Here is a 15598-nt window from a genome sequence, read left to right as displayed (position 1 = left end):
TGCCACCATTTATTGGGAGCATCTTGCACTGCAGTTGAGTGCACTGCGCTGTATTTCCATCCCTTGCATTCCCAGCACTGAAACACTCGTAGCAGCAACACTGCGACTACCAGCTTGTGTCACGATTCTGTTACTAGCCATGTTCCAATGTAGCATTCACTGCCACAGTTTTGTTCTAATTATTTGCTGTTGGGCTAATCCATATTTTCACTATTGACTAAATCCGCATTCTAGATGTGCATCAAAAGACACAGTTCCCACTTGAAGTATATAACATCTGACTCAAGACTATCTTCTAGCGGAAAGAAACAGAGATAGCATAAAAGAAATGTTTTTTTCCCAACCAGAGGATGAGGCACAGTAATAGATGCGACTGCTTTGCTTTCGTTCTTGCTTTAACGTTACACCTCAGTATGTATCTAAACTGGTGAGCGCTAGTCACGGCCCAGCCTTCTCCCACAGCATCAGGTGTTGATGCCAGGGTCCGAAGGACGGCCCCAGGTGCTGGAGCCTCATGCTTTAGCTAAGCAAAAGGCTGAGGCACACTCCACCAGAGGCTGAGCTAACCTACCAACCCATATGCTATTCCTCAGTATTTTCCTCTCTTTTTTTTCCAGCTGTTTTAGTCTTAAGCCCAACTAGTCCGTTTGTCTTACAAAAACATATACAACAGCACAACAGCATCCAGTATTTTTTGCAGTTAACATTTCATTTCTGATAAAAAGCATCTTCTAGCTACAGCGTACCTCATTATTAATGAATTATCAGGAACTGGAACAGACAAAGAGATGATGGTTAAGTCAGTCACAGGGATGCCAGAAGTTTGGAGAGTAACAGCACTGGAAGTCATCACCGCGCGTACAACCCAAGTTGGTGGGACCATGGCAAGGGCGAGCTGTGCTCCCTGCCTGTAATAAATACACCGGTACCGCCACAGCTGCCTTCTCTGAGCTGCTGCTTTTTCCATTTGGGAGGCTGTGGGTTTACAGTGCTTACGCACCAGCTTCATTTTGATGCCCTGAGCACCCTGATGGAATCTGGCCTCTTTGCAACAGTTTCTTGGTTTCTGGATCGCACCAGATTCAGATTGCGCCAGACTGCACCATGACCTACTGTTGTGAGACCCAGTTACCACAGTTTCAAAACGCTGCCACAACATTAAAGATAAGTAATGAAGACCCTCTGACAGGGACCAGGCACAGCTTCCCAAAGAGAAGCACCACCTCTTTGCGTGACCATCTGCGTTAAGGCTACACCATTCTCCCACAGCCCCACCATACATACCATACCAGCCTCTGCCATCTTAATTTACGATACAACACCTGACATACGGCACCTACTGTAACGGAAGCTCCAGCATCGCTGTGTAAGAACTCCTGAGGTGCTTTTCTCTTTACAATAGTTTGGATGTCAAATTTTCAGTAGGTTTAATATAACATAACAAACTTTCTGTCTGCTTTTCCAAAACTCATGTCGGAAACCTTTAGAAGTCTTGAACACAACCTTCAGCTCTAACATCACCTAAAATGCAGGGACTATAAGATGCTATAACAAAGAAAGTAAGTACCATCAATCAGCATATGAGTAAGTTGAAAGACAGATTGGAAGAAAACGAGAAGAATGCTTATGGCTTTTTTTTTTTTTTTTTTTACCTAGAGTAAACTCCATAAAATAACCTCCCACTGCTCCATCATCAACTGTCTGTCTCTCGGCAGGCAGCACCCTGTTGCCACCAGGCTCCTACCAAGCTAGAAAAGCAGCTCCGGTCAGTGCCCAGTCAAAGATCTCAGCTGTGAAAAGGAAGCTTTTCCTTTTATTTCCGTCCCAGCTTTGAGACGAACAGCCCTAACTAAACTCTACAGTTCACAGATTAAAGAGACTCCATCTCAAAGCACACAAAGAACAAGACATAGGCGCTTCTAAAGCCATACCAACTTGTGTTTAAGTAGCACCCCTATACACAGAAGTAAAACTTGAAAAACTTACTCATTTTCTCGAAGGTTTCACATCACTGTATGCTGTCGCTTGAACTGTAGCTTTCTTCTCATCAGCTCCCACCCAGCTACTGAAAAACAGGTTACAGCAGATCTTGTCATCAAATAGGCAACAGCCAGGTGGCCATTTGGTGTGGCCCTAATGAGGCGAGCCGCCTCACCCCCAAAAAATCTGGAGAAAATCAGCTCACCCAGCTGCTACCTATAGCAAAGCCATTCTTTAAGATGACCTGGCTTACACTCAGGAGCTTTGTTGACACGCTCAGGAAGGTAAGGAAGGCTCCTGGAGCAAAACAAAAAGCAGATACCTTGTAAAACAGCTCCTGTTATACCAGAGATCCACTTGTGGATGTCTCTTTTTGTTACAGCAGAATAATTTTCATGATACCGTGGTACCCCCAGCCCTGTGGGTGGGGTGTGAAGCAAAGCTGGCAGGCCCTTCGAAGACAGATGTTTTTCGTTTGTGCGTCTCTAGGGGTGTGTGGAAGAATGCTGATAGGCTTAAACGTACTTTGCAGTGACATGTTAGTGTGACAGATGTTTAAAAGAGAAATATTTTAGGTATTCTGCAAACTTTAAAAGGTCAACAGGCTGCTTAAGGATGCAAACCCTTAGGGCTGAAGACTTCTGTGATGACTTATTCAGCTGCCAGGCATTACAATAAAGCACCCTGCTCTGGCCTCAGCATCTTAAGTTAAAACAAAGTCATATTCTTCAAAATGGTGCTTATGGCTTCAAATTAATGTCATTATTTGATACAGATATAAACCAATCTGCATAGTCTCATATGCAGAAAGACTATTGCTTTTTCATACTGTTACATATATTCTACATATAGCTAAATTATAAAGAACTCTACTCCCAACAAAAGGGGGAAAAAAATCAACAGTAAACTGACTGAGGCAAGGGATATACGAGCAGTGCTCTGAAATCAACAGTCGTGTTTTGCAAATTAACTTTATATGCACACAAACAGATGGTAAGCTTCAAAAATGTAATTCACTGAGTAGAGCACCATCCATGTCTGTTCTGTCACTGCCATGGTTTCAGGCTGACATCTCAGCTTACCAGTACCCTGTAAAAAAATACATTCAGATATTTAAAGCTTTAAAAGCATGCCTAGTGAGCTACAGCCAAGCATAGATGGGTCATAAAATATCTGGAGTCTTAAAAAGTAATTACAACTGTTGTCACCAAATGTGAGCATAGCAGGGAAAACTTTAATGAAATTGGGTAGTGTGAGAGAAGCTTGCACGGGTTGCTGACTGCAGATGAAATTAAACACATTCAAGTGTTAAAACCAGGCATGGAAACAACAAAATGTTTTTGTTCTGAAACCTGGTGTTGAAGATCCAAAGTCATTTGTCTGTGTAATAAATCACAATCACCTATTTTTCCCTCTAGCATGACTTTAATAGTTAAAAATCAAATCTGTGCAGAGTGTACTTTATTTGTTCACATAACCTATCTGTGGTTAAAAACCACTTCATCTGACAGTTTAAAAGCATTCTTTCGAAACAAAAGAATTAAACATAGCTTTGGCTAAAAAATCTGCAAGTTACATGGATGCAATATACAGGAGTATAAAAAAAATCAACAGTATTCTACAGAAAATACTCTCAAAACAGCAAATAAAGATTAGGCATGTAGGCATGATCCTGAACTGAACAAATAAGAATTAAAAAATAGCTAACAAAATTTAAAAAAAAAAAAATCCTGAATATCTGTATAAAAGAAGCAAGGATTCAAAGTGCAGGTGCTCCAGTTTCATTTTAACGTATTATTCAGTAAGTTGATACAGGATACTATTCATTTTATATAAAGTGACAGTGTTCTCAGTAAGACTTAAACATTCAGTTACATTATCTTGCAGATTTTTTTTAATTACTGCTACTTTACACTGTTGTAAATGAAGACTTACGCAATACAGGCTTTTATTTTCTTAATCTAACAAGGATATAATAGGTTGGTGGTAAAGGTTAGTTTTAAGAGCTAAGCTATATATGCTGCAGATCCAGCTTTAGAAGTATATATATAATTTTTTTTGTTTTAAACTTTTAAAAACACCTTTCGATTTTTAAAAAGACACTCTACCAATCTGTTCTGGGACCTGCATACACTGTCTTTGGAGCACACCAGCAAAATTTCCAAGTCCACTGGTTAGGAACACAGCTCCAGGCAGGGTCATGCTGGAGATCTTTCCTCGGAGGCTGCAGCTGGGAAAGGACTTTTTCTCTGCCGGGTTTGGTGCAGCCAGAGGCCGCCAAATGCTGAGGAAGGCAAATGGGCTCTGCCTTCTGTCAGAGCAGAAAGCATCACGTTTAACCACGTCTGCCTGATGTGCCAGCTAGGCTCGGGGTGGACTTCTCACTTCTATTTGAGCGTATCTCGAGCAGAGGAAGTTAGGAGCCAGGCAGGTGTCACTGAAGTGACATATTCAAAGTGGTACGTTAAAAAAAAAAAACCCAAAAAAACCCAACCAAATGAAGCTTATGTTAAAACTCATTATCCTCTTTGAAAAAAAAGATGGCATGAAATAAAAGTTATCCTTCCGGGATGTTGCCTGGAACTTAATTTCACCTGAGGTCCTATTCAGGTTGACAGTGTCCCTTCAAATTGTAGCTACTTCTTGTTTTTTTTATTTTTTTTCCCAAGAATCAGATCTCTATATATGTCTATTTTAAAAATGCACATAAATATAGGCATTAAGTTTACATTTAGAAATTAAGAACTAATCTTTACCATTTTATATTGACAGCAAGGTTAATAATACACACACTTCACTGACAACTGTTACTTTTTTTCTGTATTTTGAATAAAATTTGCATTTGTGTAACATTTCCCACAGAAAGAGTGATTATACTTCAAGATAGTTAAGTTTGCACCCCAACATTTTCACATTAGTGAAAACAATCATGTTTTGAAAATACCAGGGACTGTGCCAGGTACTAATAAATACAGAATAAAAAAAATAAATAAAAAACCCGACTGCCTTTTATCCCGACATAGTAGAGATTTCATAGTCACTGGCCGAGGTTATTGGCTTACCCCTCATCCTTACATTTTTAGCATTAGTAATCCTAGCCATCATGGACACAGGCTTGTCAAAGTACCTAACCAGTGCTGGCTCAGTCAAAAGGGAAGCTAAAAATTGTTCAAAGGTGATGGCCCAGTCTCTGTCAATGCTAGTGCTTCTACGAAGAGAAGTGGAGTGGTTGCTCCGTACCAAAACGGTGTCTTCACCGATGTCCTCGCAGTGCAGCTTTTCTTCTTCATGCGAACCTGCACTCAGAACTGAGTAGGAGGACATCGAACTATCATCCTTTGTATCATCATCAGAAATGAGCATGGAAGAACAGGCTCCGTTGTCCCTGGGAGAAGAGTCTTCAAGCTTAATGTCTTCCATCTGCATGCCCAGGGCGCTGTTGGTGCAAACGGCCTCCTCGTTGTGGGTGACGAGGCTGCTCTGGAACAGCTTGTGCTGTTCGAGGGGGTACTGCTGGTGTTCTTTCTTCTGAAAAAGCTCACTCTGAATAGTTTTGCTGCAATTGTTACTGCTGCTGTCTGTCTCTTTTGTGGGCTGCGCACTGAAGAGCTTACCAACCTCACCTATCTCCAAAAGCAAGCTCGTCACGGCAGCGGTCGCGTGGTACAGATCTTGCTCATTGGGGTCTTCACTGAACATATTGTACATCGTCTTGCACAGTTCAATGAACTGTCCCTAAACACAGGGGGAGGAAACAGCAGAAAGCAGGGAAGAAATCAGACTGAGATCTACTAAATCAGCTAAAAAAGTCTGGAGTGGAGGTATGACACAATCGTTTCTGTGATTAGACTGAAACTGGAAATAATTAGGTGCATTCTAGAAAGCACTTTCTATGATCGGACAGCCAGATGTGCTGCTTTTCTCAAACTATTTAGAATAAACTGTTGGATGTTTCCTCCAACATACCACAAATGTATTTCTCTGCAGCCACAGGAGGGCAACAGAGGGTGAGCAGTGCGACACCTGGTATTCATTCTGGTGGATTTTCTTGTAGGAATGATGCTAAGTATAATATACATGTATATACACACACGCAAACACATACATGGGTCTGATAAAACTGATGAGAAGTAACGAATAATGAAATAAAAGACCTGCAGCTCTCTTTTAATTGATAGTGGTAACTTAGTTGAATGCCAGCCTTTTGGAATTCAAAACTCGTTATTAAATAGGAAGGGGATTTGATTAGGGCTACCTTAAGTAAGACGCATTGTTCTACAGGGAATAAACCTTCTCTAAATGCTCTGGAGGAAACAGCTGTCCCAAAGGGTCTCCCGCTCCTTAGCAGCTATGGATCTAAGGGGGCTGAGACTGACAATATGAATTACAAAACATAAAACGCTTCTTTCAAGTAATGTGCATTGGACATTATGAGCAAGTTGGTGATAATACTCGGTGTCATATCACCCTTTGTCTAGAGATCAAAATAATACGTTGTCATTCCTATATGCATGTATCTCATTTTTAGGATGTTTTGGGAGCTGAACGCCAGTTACAGTATGTTGAAAACAACGAACCCCTGTCTGTAATCAGCTGACTGCTGCTCTGGTAAAAAAGTATCTGCTTCAAAATAAAACCTTTGTTCAGTGTTAATGTATCAAATATTATGTAGAAAAATATGTATAGATAAAGTTAATGAAAAATAGGTGTCAGCAGAAGTACCTGATTCAGTTTGGGCAAGTCCTTCGTGTTTTTTGCTTTGGATTTGTTCTCTTGGCTCCACATTCGCAGATAATTTCGATTCTCTTGTGAGCTCTTCTTGCCTACCGCCAACAAATTACCCAGAGATGCAGGAAAAGTCCATGAAGAAACCTTAAATTAATACTTTTTTTTCCCATTTTCAAACGAGCATCTTTACAAGAAATTAAAGGTGTAATTCAAATGGAGACACCATGCATACCTTTGTCTGTTTTCAGACTCACTGTAACAAACCCATCATCTACTCCTTGTTTGTTCCTGCTGTCTAGGCCAACAACTAGGAAGTGGAAGGGCAGGGGGAGAGAGAGGTCAGTGTGGTTCTAGATACATACATACTTTTCAGGTGCACAGTGCAAAATAAAATGTTTACACTGCAGAAAACGCAGAGCAAAAAGGATAGGACTAAATGATGATTTCTGCTTATTCTTAAACCTGCTGACAAATTCCATGTGGTTACTAATATAAATACTAAGACAGGGACCACCTTAGGTTTTGTTTGTGTAGTGCAATGATTAGCCTGCATAACCACAACACAAACAGCATCTAGTGTGATAGGTGTTTGGTGGTTATATTAGCACATTTTCTTTTGTCTGTTAAAATTGCCATCTCTAGTCTATTAATTCTCATTTGTATTTTCAAACAACCTTCCTTCCCCCTGTAATCTGAAGGATGGGCAATATTTTTCTTGCATCAAAGAGAAACTTACGATCAAATATTTCAAGAAAGAGAGTGCCATTTAAGACAACAGCAATGAGACCCAGGTTCTCATTAGGGCACAAAAGACTTCTAAACCGCTGAACTACATTTTGGTGTATCTTCTAGCTTCAGTGTTTTAGGATATTTTAAGTCCTGATCGAAGTATGTCTTGAAAGCCAATACATTTACTCTCATTCTCCATCAAGGCATATATGCTGCACTTATCACAAAATTACTTCTACTGCAACAGACCGATGACATTACTCTGTGAGTACTTCCGCAATGCACAGTCCAGGGGAGTTCTTTGTGTACACACGCCTGCACCTCTATGGATATCAACATATTCAAACTGCGTACTTCTTTTTACAGAGAGTACTTCACTTACAAAGTTTAATCCAATAAAAGAGTAGCTTCCTAAGAAGACATGTTCTTTGAAATGCCTTACTTCGTCTTTTCATGCCTGAGACAAAAGATGCCTACCGTGAGTACATTCTGGTGTGATGTCTTCAAAAAAGTACTGAGTAGCTTCAAAAGCAGAGTCTGGCTCTTCTTGCTCAGGGGATGGATCTAAGCAATATAATAGAATTCTTTCATTAAAAATTCCCCCCTTTAATTAAAAACTAGAATATATTTCCATTGACTCATTTAGAATGTCAGTCTCTAGAAGTAAAAGTGTGAGGATGTGATGGGTTAGGAATCATCTCTTTTCAGCTTACAGGAGATGAACTGGACCTGTACGGTCTCCTCTCGATATCCAGCAAACTCTGACCAACAAGTAGCTGTTTGCTTTCAGAGGCTGACTTGCCCATCTTCCCACCTCTACTGCCATTACTTTCTCCTGTGCAGTTCAGCGTGTCCCAAGCAGGGTGTGAACTCTTTCCTAGCTCAAAACGGTCTGTCATGATTTGGTATGAGCTTACCAGTCCCCAAATACCAGAAGCGGCATTCTTAAAAATGGATCTCTTCTGTCATAGTTCAATAAAATTGTATTTTTTTCCAGTTAAATTAGTGAATCACTCAAGCCTACCTCCAGCAAAGCCAGCTGGGAGCAATCACAGACATATGTTCAAAGCACATGAAGATGAACGTTCTCTCAAAACTTCTGGATTATCTTTTCCAGAGGATGTAAATGTGTGCAAGAATTAAACTACTCAAACAGCTCCAGTATACCTAAATTGCACATTCAATGAGGACAGCAACAGGTTCTTTATGGCACACATACGACAGGCCAGAGAGGATATAGTTCCAGGACATAATTTTCTTCAGGGGCAAAACTGTTTTGAGGTGGTTCTGAACTGCCCTTCTAAGGCTAAGTCCAACAGTTTGTACAGCTCCCTTGAAAACACATCTAGGAAATAATCTGGATTTTCCTCGGCAAAGAGTTCTATCAGACCAGAGGGGAAACCAAGAAGAAAACCTGGGAACAGAAACGAGTAGCCAGGGCATGCTAACTTTACTATTAAATAAAGTGCATCATGGCACCAAATGCTGAGGAACACTGCATTTGTTACGCACGGGGGGAGTCACCAACCCCGGCTAAACCAGCAAGCGACACATATGAACGGCCCGTTTGTGGTCAGAGCAATAGAGGACTGCACGGGTGCTTTCAGACTTTCCAAACCCATGTCTGGTTTGGTAGAAGGTCTCTTATTTTACTGCTGCATAAACAGCTACGATACTTCCCACAAATTAATTTTTAATTGGAAAAGCTAGTCATAAACAACTCTGCTCCAAATTTCTGTTCTCAACAAGATGACAGCTATTTTAACATCATTTACTTACCAGGCAAAACATGCATTTTATACAGTAGCTTCAGCTTCTCTGTAAGATCTCCGTGGCATGCGGCACCTAAACAGCATTATACATACACAGTATGTTAATACTCAGCGTTCAATGCCATTCTATTTATTGCTACAATAATTCATTTTAGAAGCTGCTACATTCACCCTGGGAACCACTGTGCTCCCTTTACAGCCTGAGATCATAAGGCAGTCACTTGACTTCTAAGATCATACGGTCTGCAGCAGAAACAGCAAGAGAACGCAGACCACCTTACCCTGAATTCCGTACTTCACCCTTGGGTCCTTCATTAAATGTCTTTTTCAAAATGCTCGAAAATAATCTACAGTCATCACAATACCAGTCAGAAGGGCCTCCAGCTGAAAGTTAAGACGACCTTTTTGTGCCGACTTCAGACTTTCTGATCTGAGGATCCCGTAATAACGTCACATGGCTTAGAACAGTAAGATACTTCTCAAAAAAAAAGAGAGAAACTGAAGTAAACAGCATTTATCACAGCTTAGCCACTGGCTAAACTGATGTTCAGGCAATACTCTCTAGTGATTTATCCACCTCAACCCTTATTCCTTTCTGGTCTACGCTACAATTAGCTGTACAAAATCTATTTGTATTGTAGCCCCTCTTTCCAATTAATTAAACAGATATCTGTCAATTTTAAAGTACTGAAATAATAAATAATCAGACTTCTTCACAAATATTACTTGTTATGATGTGTAATTCATAAACAAATGAATTAACCTTCATTAATTAGGTTACACAGAGATTTATTTTACTTTACAGGCTACTGTGTCAACTCACCTCTGCGATGCAAACCACAAAATGTGGTTTGGCAAATACTAACAATCACAGTCTACTGTAAAGCTTAAGACTACAATAAATACAGAAGTTAGACCAAAGAACCGAGTACTTCTACGTTAGCCATTCTGCTTTCAACTTTGTTCTTTTTAAGCACAAAATGTCCTTACGTTCCTATGTGGTATACTACACCGTGCAGCTAATGCACTCTCTTCTGGTGAAACTGTGCCTTAGGTTATGCACCCAGGTACCACAAGAACTGCCCCACTGCTAAAGGCAACATGAAATAACCAAGGCACGCAATGGGCTGCAGTTCCGCATCCTCCAGCAACAGCTAGGGATGCATTCACCAACAAAGGATACGGGACACGGGATACCTGGTGACACATGTAGCCTTGTTCCTCTCCCTGTCCCCAGATGGGAACAGAACTGAAAAAGCTGAACTGCTACTTTTCACTTTTTGCCTGAGATGAATCTACGTGTACTTCCTAATGTCAGACCCTTTTCCTCCCTCAAAACATATGCAAATAAAGACAACAATGCGAGACCAGATGTCATGTGGACTCTCAGAGACAACCCTCCGGGTCTCCCCCTGGAGAGCCCAGGAAGCTTTACAAAAGAGCAGAACAGCCGACTGGCAATTTGCAGGAACTGCTTGACAGTTAGCTGCAGTGGGCCACCCAAAATCTGAGGATTGATGGTGTGTTAAGAAATGAAAAAATAAGGCCGCATTCATAAAGACAACAGAAAAGGAATGGACCTCTGGTAGACGTGCCCCTGTTATGGAGAGTTTGTATGGGTGGATACCTCTGCTCAGGCCACCGTTTCGACCTGCACACTGCAGTACAGGGCTAATTTCATAGGAGAGCTCAGAGAATTCAGCGGCCTCCTGCACCGCCCCTGCATCCCTGAAGAGCAAGGCAGATGATACTGGTGAGGGCCTGTGAACAGCACTGGGGAGGTGCTTAGTCCCAACCAGAACTCCTTCCTGGCACCCTGGAGTCACAAGTCTTTAAACCTTCAACGGTTCTCCGCAAACCATGCCTTTTTGCCGTCTGAGTCTCAGATGATGCATCACCAGTTTTTATCCAGAACTTTTAAATTTACTTTGTGGTAAGAAAAGAAACCGTGCTTGGAAAAAAGTGCAGCTACACCCTTTGAATCTTTCTACCTGAAACAGCAGCAGTGAACACTGTCACCTTCACGCCGCAAGCAGTGTCCTCACGCCCACCTGCTCTTGCCCCTCTCAGGGCTTGACCAACACCCCCCTCCTCACAGCATGACCAGAACAACTGTCACTGAGCCCCCTTTCTGACCCTTCCCCTTCTGTCAACACCATGCAGGTGTCAAGTCTTTTCTGGGCATAGTGTCATATGTGCAGTTTTCCCCCATCTTCTTTGAGGCCATTAACAAAGTAATTAAGCAGGTTAGAACTTTATTCTGTTAACATAAAACTTGGTAGCAACATAGAAGCGTTGGCTTCAGTTGCCCCTCTCTTGAGTGTAAGTGGAGAGGGGTGTGGAGTGTTTGTACAGCATTTAGCTGCCTGAAAGAACTGGGGGAGTGGTGAGGTTAACACTTTGCTTTCGGAACATCCTCCTGCAATCTGTGCTTGGTGAAAAACTTTTTTCAGGAAAAAAAACCCATAAAATACACACACGCTCAGATACTCCTTGAGAGATGGAGTTTTCATGGTGCTGACTTCTGCATGAGGCTGTGGCAAGCGCTGCAGTCACCAGCAGTCATTGGGAAGGTGGAAGCGCCGCATGCTCTGAGAAGGGAGTATTGCAAAAACATGATCGGAGGCAGGGGGCCACTTAAGAGTCCATGTGGAAATGGCTCTAGCTTACTAGGATCCTGAGTCAACAGCTGACATGCTGTAATCTAGCGTGGTATAGAGGCGCAGGTAAGCTGCTTCACGAGTGCATACCCCAAACAGCTCACAACCAAGGCTGACGGCCCTTTCTGAGCAGCACAACTCCTAGCGGAAACTAGTCAAGATCACTCCTTTATTTGAACTTGCAGCCACACGACACAGAGTAAGTGTACAAAATATGCCAGGTTGTTCCATCTTTGCTCAGCTGAGGCCCTAGAGGCACCTGAAGTAGGAGGTTCTTGAGCTATTTGCTGCAGAGGCTACAAAAAGGAAATGGAGATTCCCAATTACAATTATGGTGCTTTCACGTCCCACGGATTTCACGCTGACACAGAAGGAAAGGGCCATCAGCCCATGCTGGGACACACAGCACCCCTTTTTACCTCCTCTCCGTGGAGCTCCTAGTAGGTGTCAGTGGCTTCAAAGAGAGGCTTTGAGGGAACAAATCCTTAGGGGCGCATGGAATAAGGCCATTGCAAGACAGAGTTGCAAAATGGAAATGCTTCAAGGGCCATGGCTGCTTCAGCCGCCATCAAGCACCCCCTGAGATGGGCCATGCCTGGGAAGTACTTGAACAGACACTTCCTTTAGGAAAGACAGACTTGAGTAACCAGGGCCAGAGCCCAACACTGCTGTTTGGACACAGTAAGAAGAGAGAGGACGGTGCTCACAGGTCACCTCCAGAATGCCCACCCTCTGACCATGCCTCCTGCGACAGCCACAAGGAAGAGGCGACACAGTCCCCTGTTGCTTCAACAGAAGATATTTCTCATTTAGGAGATTTTCCTAGCCAAGGAATATTGGGTTGGTGAGGCAGACTGAAGCAGCTGGTATCGGTGGAATGTTTCTAAGTCCCAGGCATGATGAAATACGCTTAAGCAAATCCATGTTGCCCTTGCTAGCATTCATGTGCCTCTCAAACAAGGAAGTGCCAACAAGAAAGGAGGTTGATTTAAAAAACCCCACAAACAATCACCCTCAGCACAACAAAAACCTCCTGTTTTCAAGCTATGCCACACTGGGCTTAGTCTCTGAAAAAATATGGCTTTGCAGAATGAGCAGTTTTGATTGTTTAGTCCAATGAAGATATCGTTCAGTCATGTTGGCTTATAGCCACATTTGTGCATTTAACGTTCATTCCTGTTCACAGCTGCTAACGCCGTTCCTTGTTCTTATTACTCAGTATTAGCTCTAAAAAATGCTGTCTCAACCACAAACCGGTTGATTGTTATTAACAGCATCCTGCAAACAGCAAGAGTAGTTAATCCATGGGTCATGTCTCAAAAGGCCATTAAGTGTTACCTGGCGAACAGTCCCTCAGATACAACGCAGAACTGCATCACAGGAAGCACCGTTTTTTTAAGGTGGTGTGAAGGCAAGATGCGCAATCAGTTTTACTGCCACATGGCTATTTTGTACCTGCGAGAGAGCAGGTGTTACCATTGCTGTACAGAGGATTTCATGCAAGGCTGCATTTGGTGCCCTAATGCTTGAAAATAATTGTTACAAAGAGTTGCTGAAAGCCAGACTGGCAAACCTTTTCTCTCTCAAAAAGGATCTGGAGGAATCCTTGAAGAAACAGCTGGCAGAAACATTAGGTTGCATGAAATAACACATAATAAAATGGTGAGATACTGGTCACTTACAGGGAATAATTCCTGCTGTATTCAAAACATGGCTGTATTCAAAAGTGGCCAGCTCCCGCGCCTCCTCTTTGCTTCTTCACGTCAATCCTAGGATTTGCCTCTTCCCTTTGTTGCAACACTGACTTTCATGTCTTGAAGTCTTGCTTCTTCAAGACTTACATGGGCTGTAATCTCCATCGGCAACACTCAGCATTCCTATCTGACCTGTACCTCCACTTTCTCCTTTTCAGGTGACTTCCATCCTACTCTCTCTTAGTCAGCAGTCTTGGGTATTGATTTCAGAAGTAATACATGTAGTACCTCTCACTGCGTATACTGTGAGGTACAATACCTTCCCCTCACACATGGACACATGTATGTGGGGTGTCAGCAGACTTCTAAAGAGAAGCACTTTTATGCAGGGGCAAACAAAACTAGCATCCTCACCCTATCCCTCTCCTGCCCCTTACATGTGCACATAAATTTCTCAAGTCTTCCTGAACAACCAGGGGAGGAAATGCTGCCTCTCTTCCTCTTCCCAGAGCGGGTAGCACTGACAAAAGGTATACATTCCCAGCTTTCAGGGAAAGTTTAAGGAGCAGATAATAAAATGCAGTGTCACTGAGAGGAACATACAGAAGAACATGCAAAAGACTTTCCTAAAGGAAATACTTTGATTAGAATTAATCACTCCATTAAGCACACAAGCTGTAGGTCATTTTTGTGTTGAAGGTTAGCAGTCGGGGAAATCCTCAGACCCTAATGGATGTGTAGTTCACGTGTAGTCCTTCTCTCTCTGTGATACACCCCTGGCAAATGTAGATGCACCTACTGAGACCAGCCTAAATCCGAGTGGGAACCACTGTCACAGACATGATAAAATGAACTGAACGGTAGCGTGAGCAACTCTCAAAACCAAAGGTGACTTATGCAAATTGGGATATGTCAAACTCAGACTCTTTATCTGAGAGCCCTCCCCTTTAGAAACAAACTGTTTTGGTCTGAATGAGAGTGCTGTGAATTCTCCTTACTTAGCCCAGAGACGAATTCACGGAAGTTGATGAGCAAGTCTCCATTTTCATCAAGCAGCCTGAACAAGCGTGCAGCTAACACGTCTGAATGAGTTCCACATGCCCAAGGAAAGAGGAGAGCGAACATCCCCTTGAACTGCTCAAAGTCAATACGGTACTGCTCCAGGTAAGGCAGGCTGGGATCATGCCGGTCAATAGCATTGCTGTTTCCTCCCCAGTAGCAGCTAGTCAGATGTTCTGCCTGAACAGAAGGCAAATGCTGTGAGATCGTCATCACCATTGCTCTCAATGATACAAAAAATCCAAACAACTCATAAACACACATTCTTAAAACAACACAAGACTAGCAGATGTATTTCCGTCTATCTAGCCCTTGTACTTCTGCGAGAGGTTTCTCCTCTAACCAACACAAAAATACACCCCTCTACATAAAAGAAAAAGCAAAACTTTTTCTGCCTCCCAGCCAGATGAAACATGAAATACCTGTTTTGAACAGAGCAGCAGGCAGCTGCTTACATACATACTTACATACATACATACACACACAGGCTTGCTGTGCTTGGTCACCCCCTTCAGCCTCACCACACAGTCAAGTCAGAAAGGGGATTCATGAAATCTTTATTTTCAGAGCATATGAAAATAGCTGTTTATTTGAAATATTTGTTGTTGAACTGTATAGTCTCAAAACCACTGTGTAAAGTCCTACTCTTTCAGTCTTACTGGTCAGTGAAAGTTCTGGAGCTGATTTCGGTGGAATCTAATTCTAAACGATTCAGAAGGTTAGAGAAAGAGATCCTAGCACTGCAGTGTGATCAACTGGAGTGGGCTGTCCGACTTGGTCTCACTGGTTCCACGGAAGTCTGAACGAAGGCACTGCAGGAATTGTAAGACCTGACATTATAGATGGGAAATTGAAAGGAAAGAAATTCTTTGTGGTATATCAAAAAAAATCTCTGTTGAAATAATACAGAGGGAAAAAGTATCTTATTTTAAGGCAACTGTGCATGAAGGTGAAGCTAAAGCATTTTAACTGCTCA

The 15598-nt window shown here is 42.3% G+C and overlaps 1 protein-coding gene across 4 annotated transcripts in view; it reads right to left on the bottom strand.

Moving 5' to 3' along the window:
• Positions 1–3424: 3424 nt before the first annotated feature.
• The window catches only part of TBC1D9 (TBC1 domain family member 9), a 55227-nt gene continuing 43053 nt past the window's right edge, over positions 3425–15598 (bottom strand). The window contains exons 16-21 of one of the 4 annotated variants that reach the window (XM_056362821.1): positions 14562–14802; positions 9217–9282; positions 7915–8001; positions 6941–7015; positions 6703–6803; positions 3425–5715 (exon numbers count right to left, since the gene is read on the bottom strand). In XM_056362821.1, coding sequence (XP_056218796.1) covers positions 4990–5715; positions 6703–6803; positions 6941–7015; positions 7915–8001; positions 9217–9282; positions 14562–14802 — 1296 coding nt within the window. In that variant the 3' untranslated portion in view covers positions 3425–4989. Of the gene's footprint in view, positions 5716–6702; positions 6808–6940; positions 7016–7914; positions 8002–9216; positions 9283–14561; positions 14803–15598 lie in introns of all 4 variants that reach the window. The other 3 variants (XM_056362812.1, XM_056362839.1, XM_056362831.1) reach the window with 3 other exon arrangements.

This window comes from Falco biarmicus, chromosome 1 (genome assembly GCF_023638135.1).
Source record: "Falco biarmicus isolate bFalBia1 chromosome 1, bFalBia1.pri, whole genome shotgun sequence".
In the NCBI taxonomy this organism is placed as follows: Eukaryota; Metazoa; Chordata; class Aves; order Falconiformes; family Falconidae; genus Falco; species Falco biarmicus.
The sequence above is the reverse complement of the archived record's forward strand: the minus strand, read 5'-3'. Positions and strand labels throughout refer to the sequence as shown.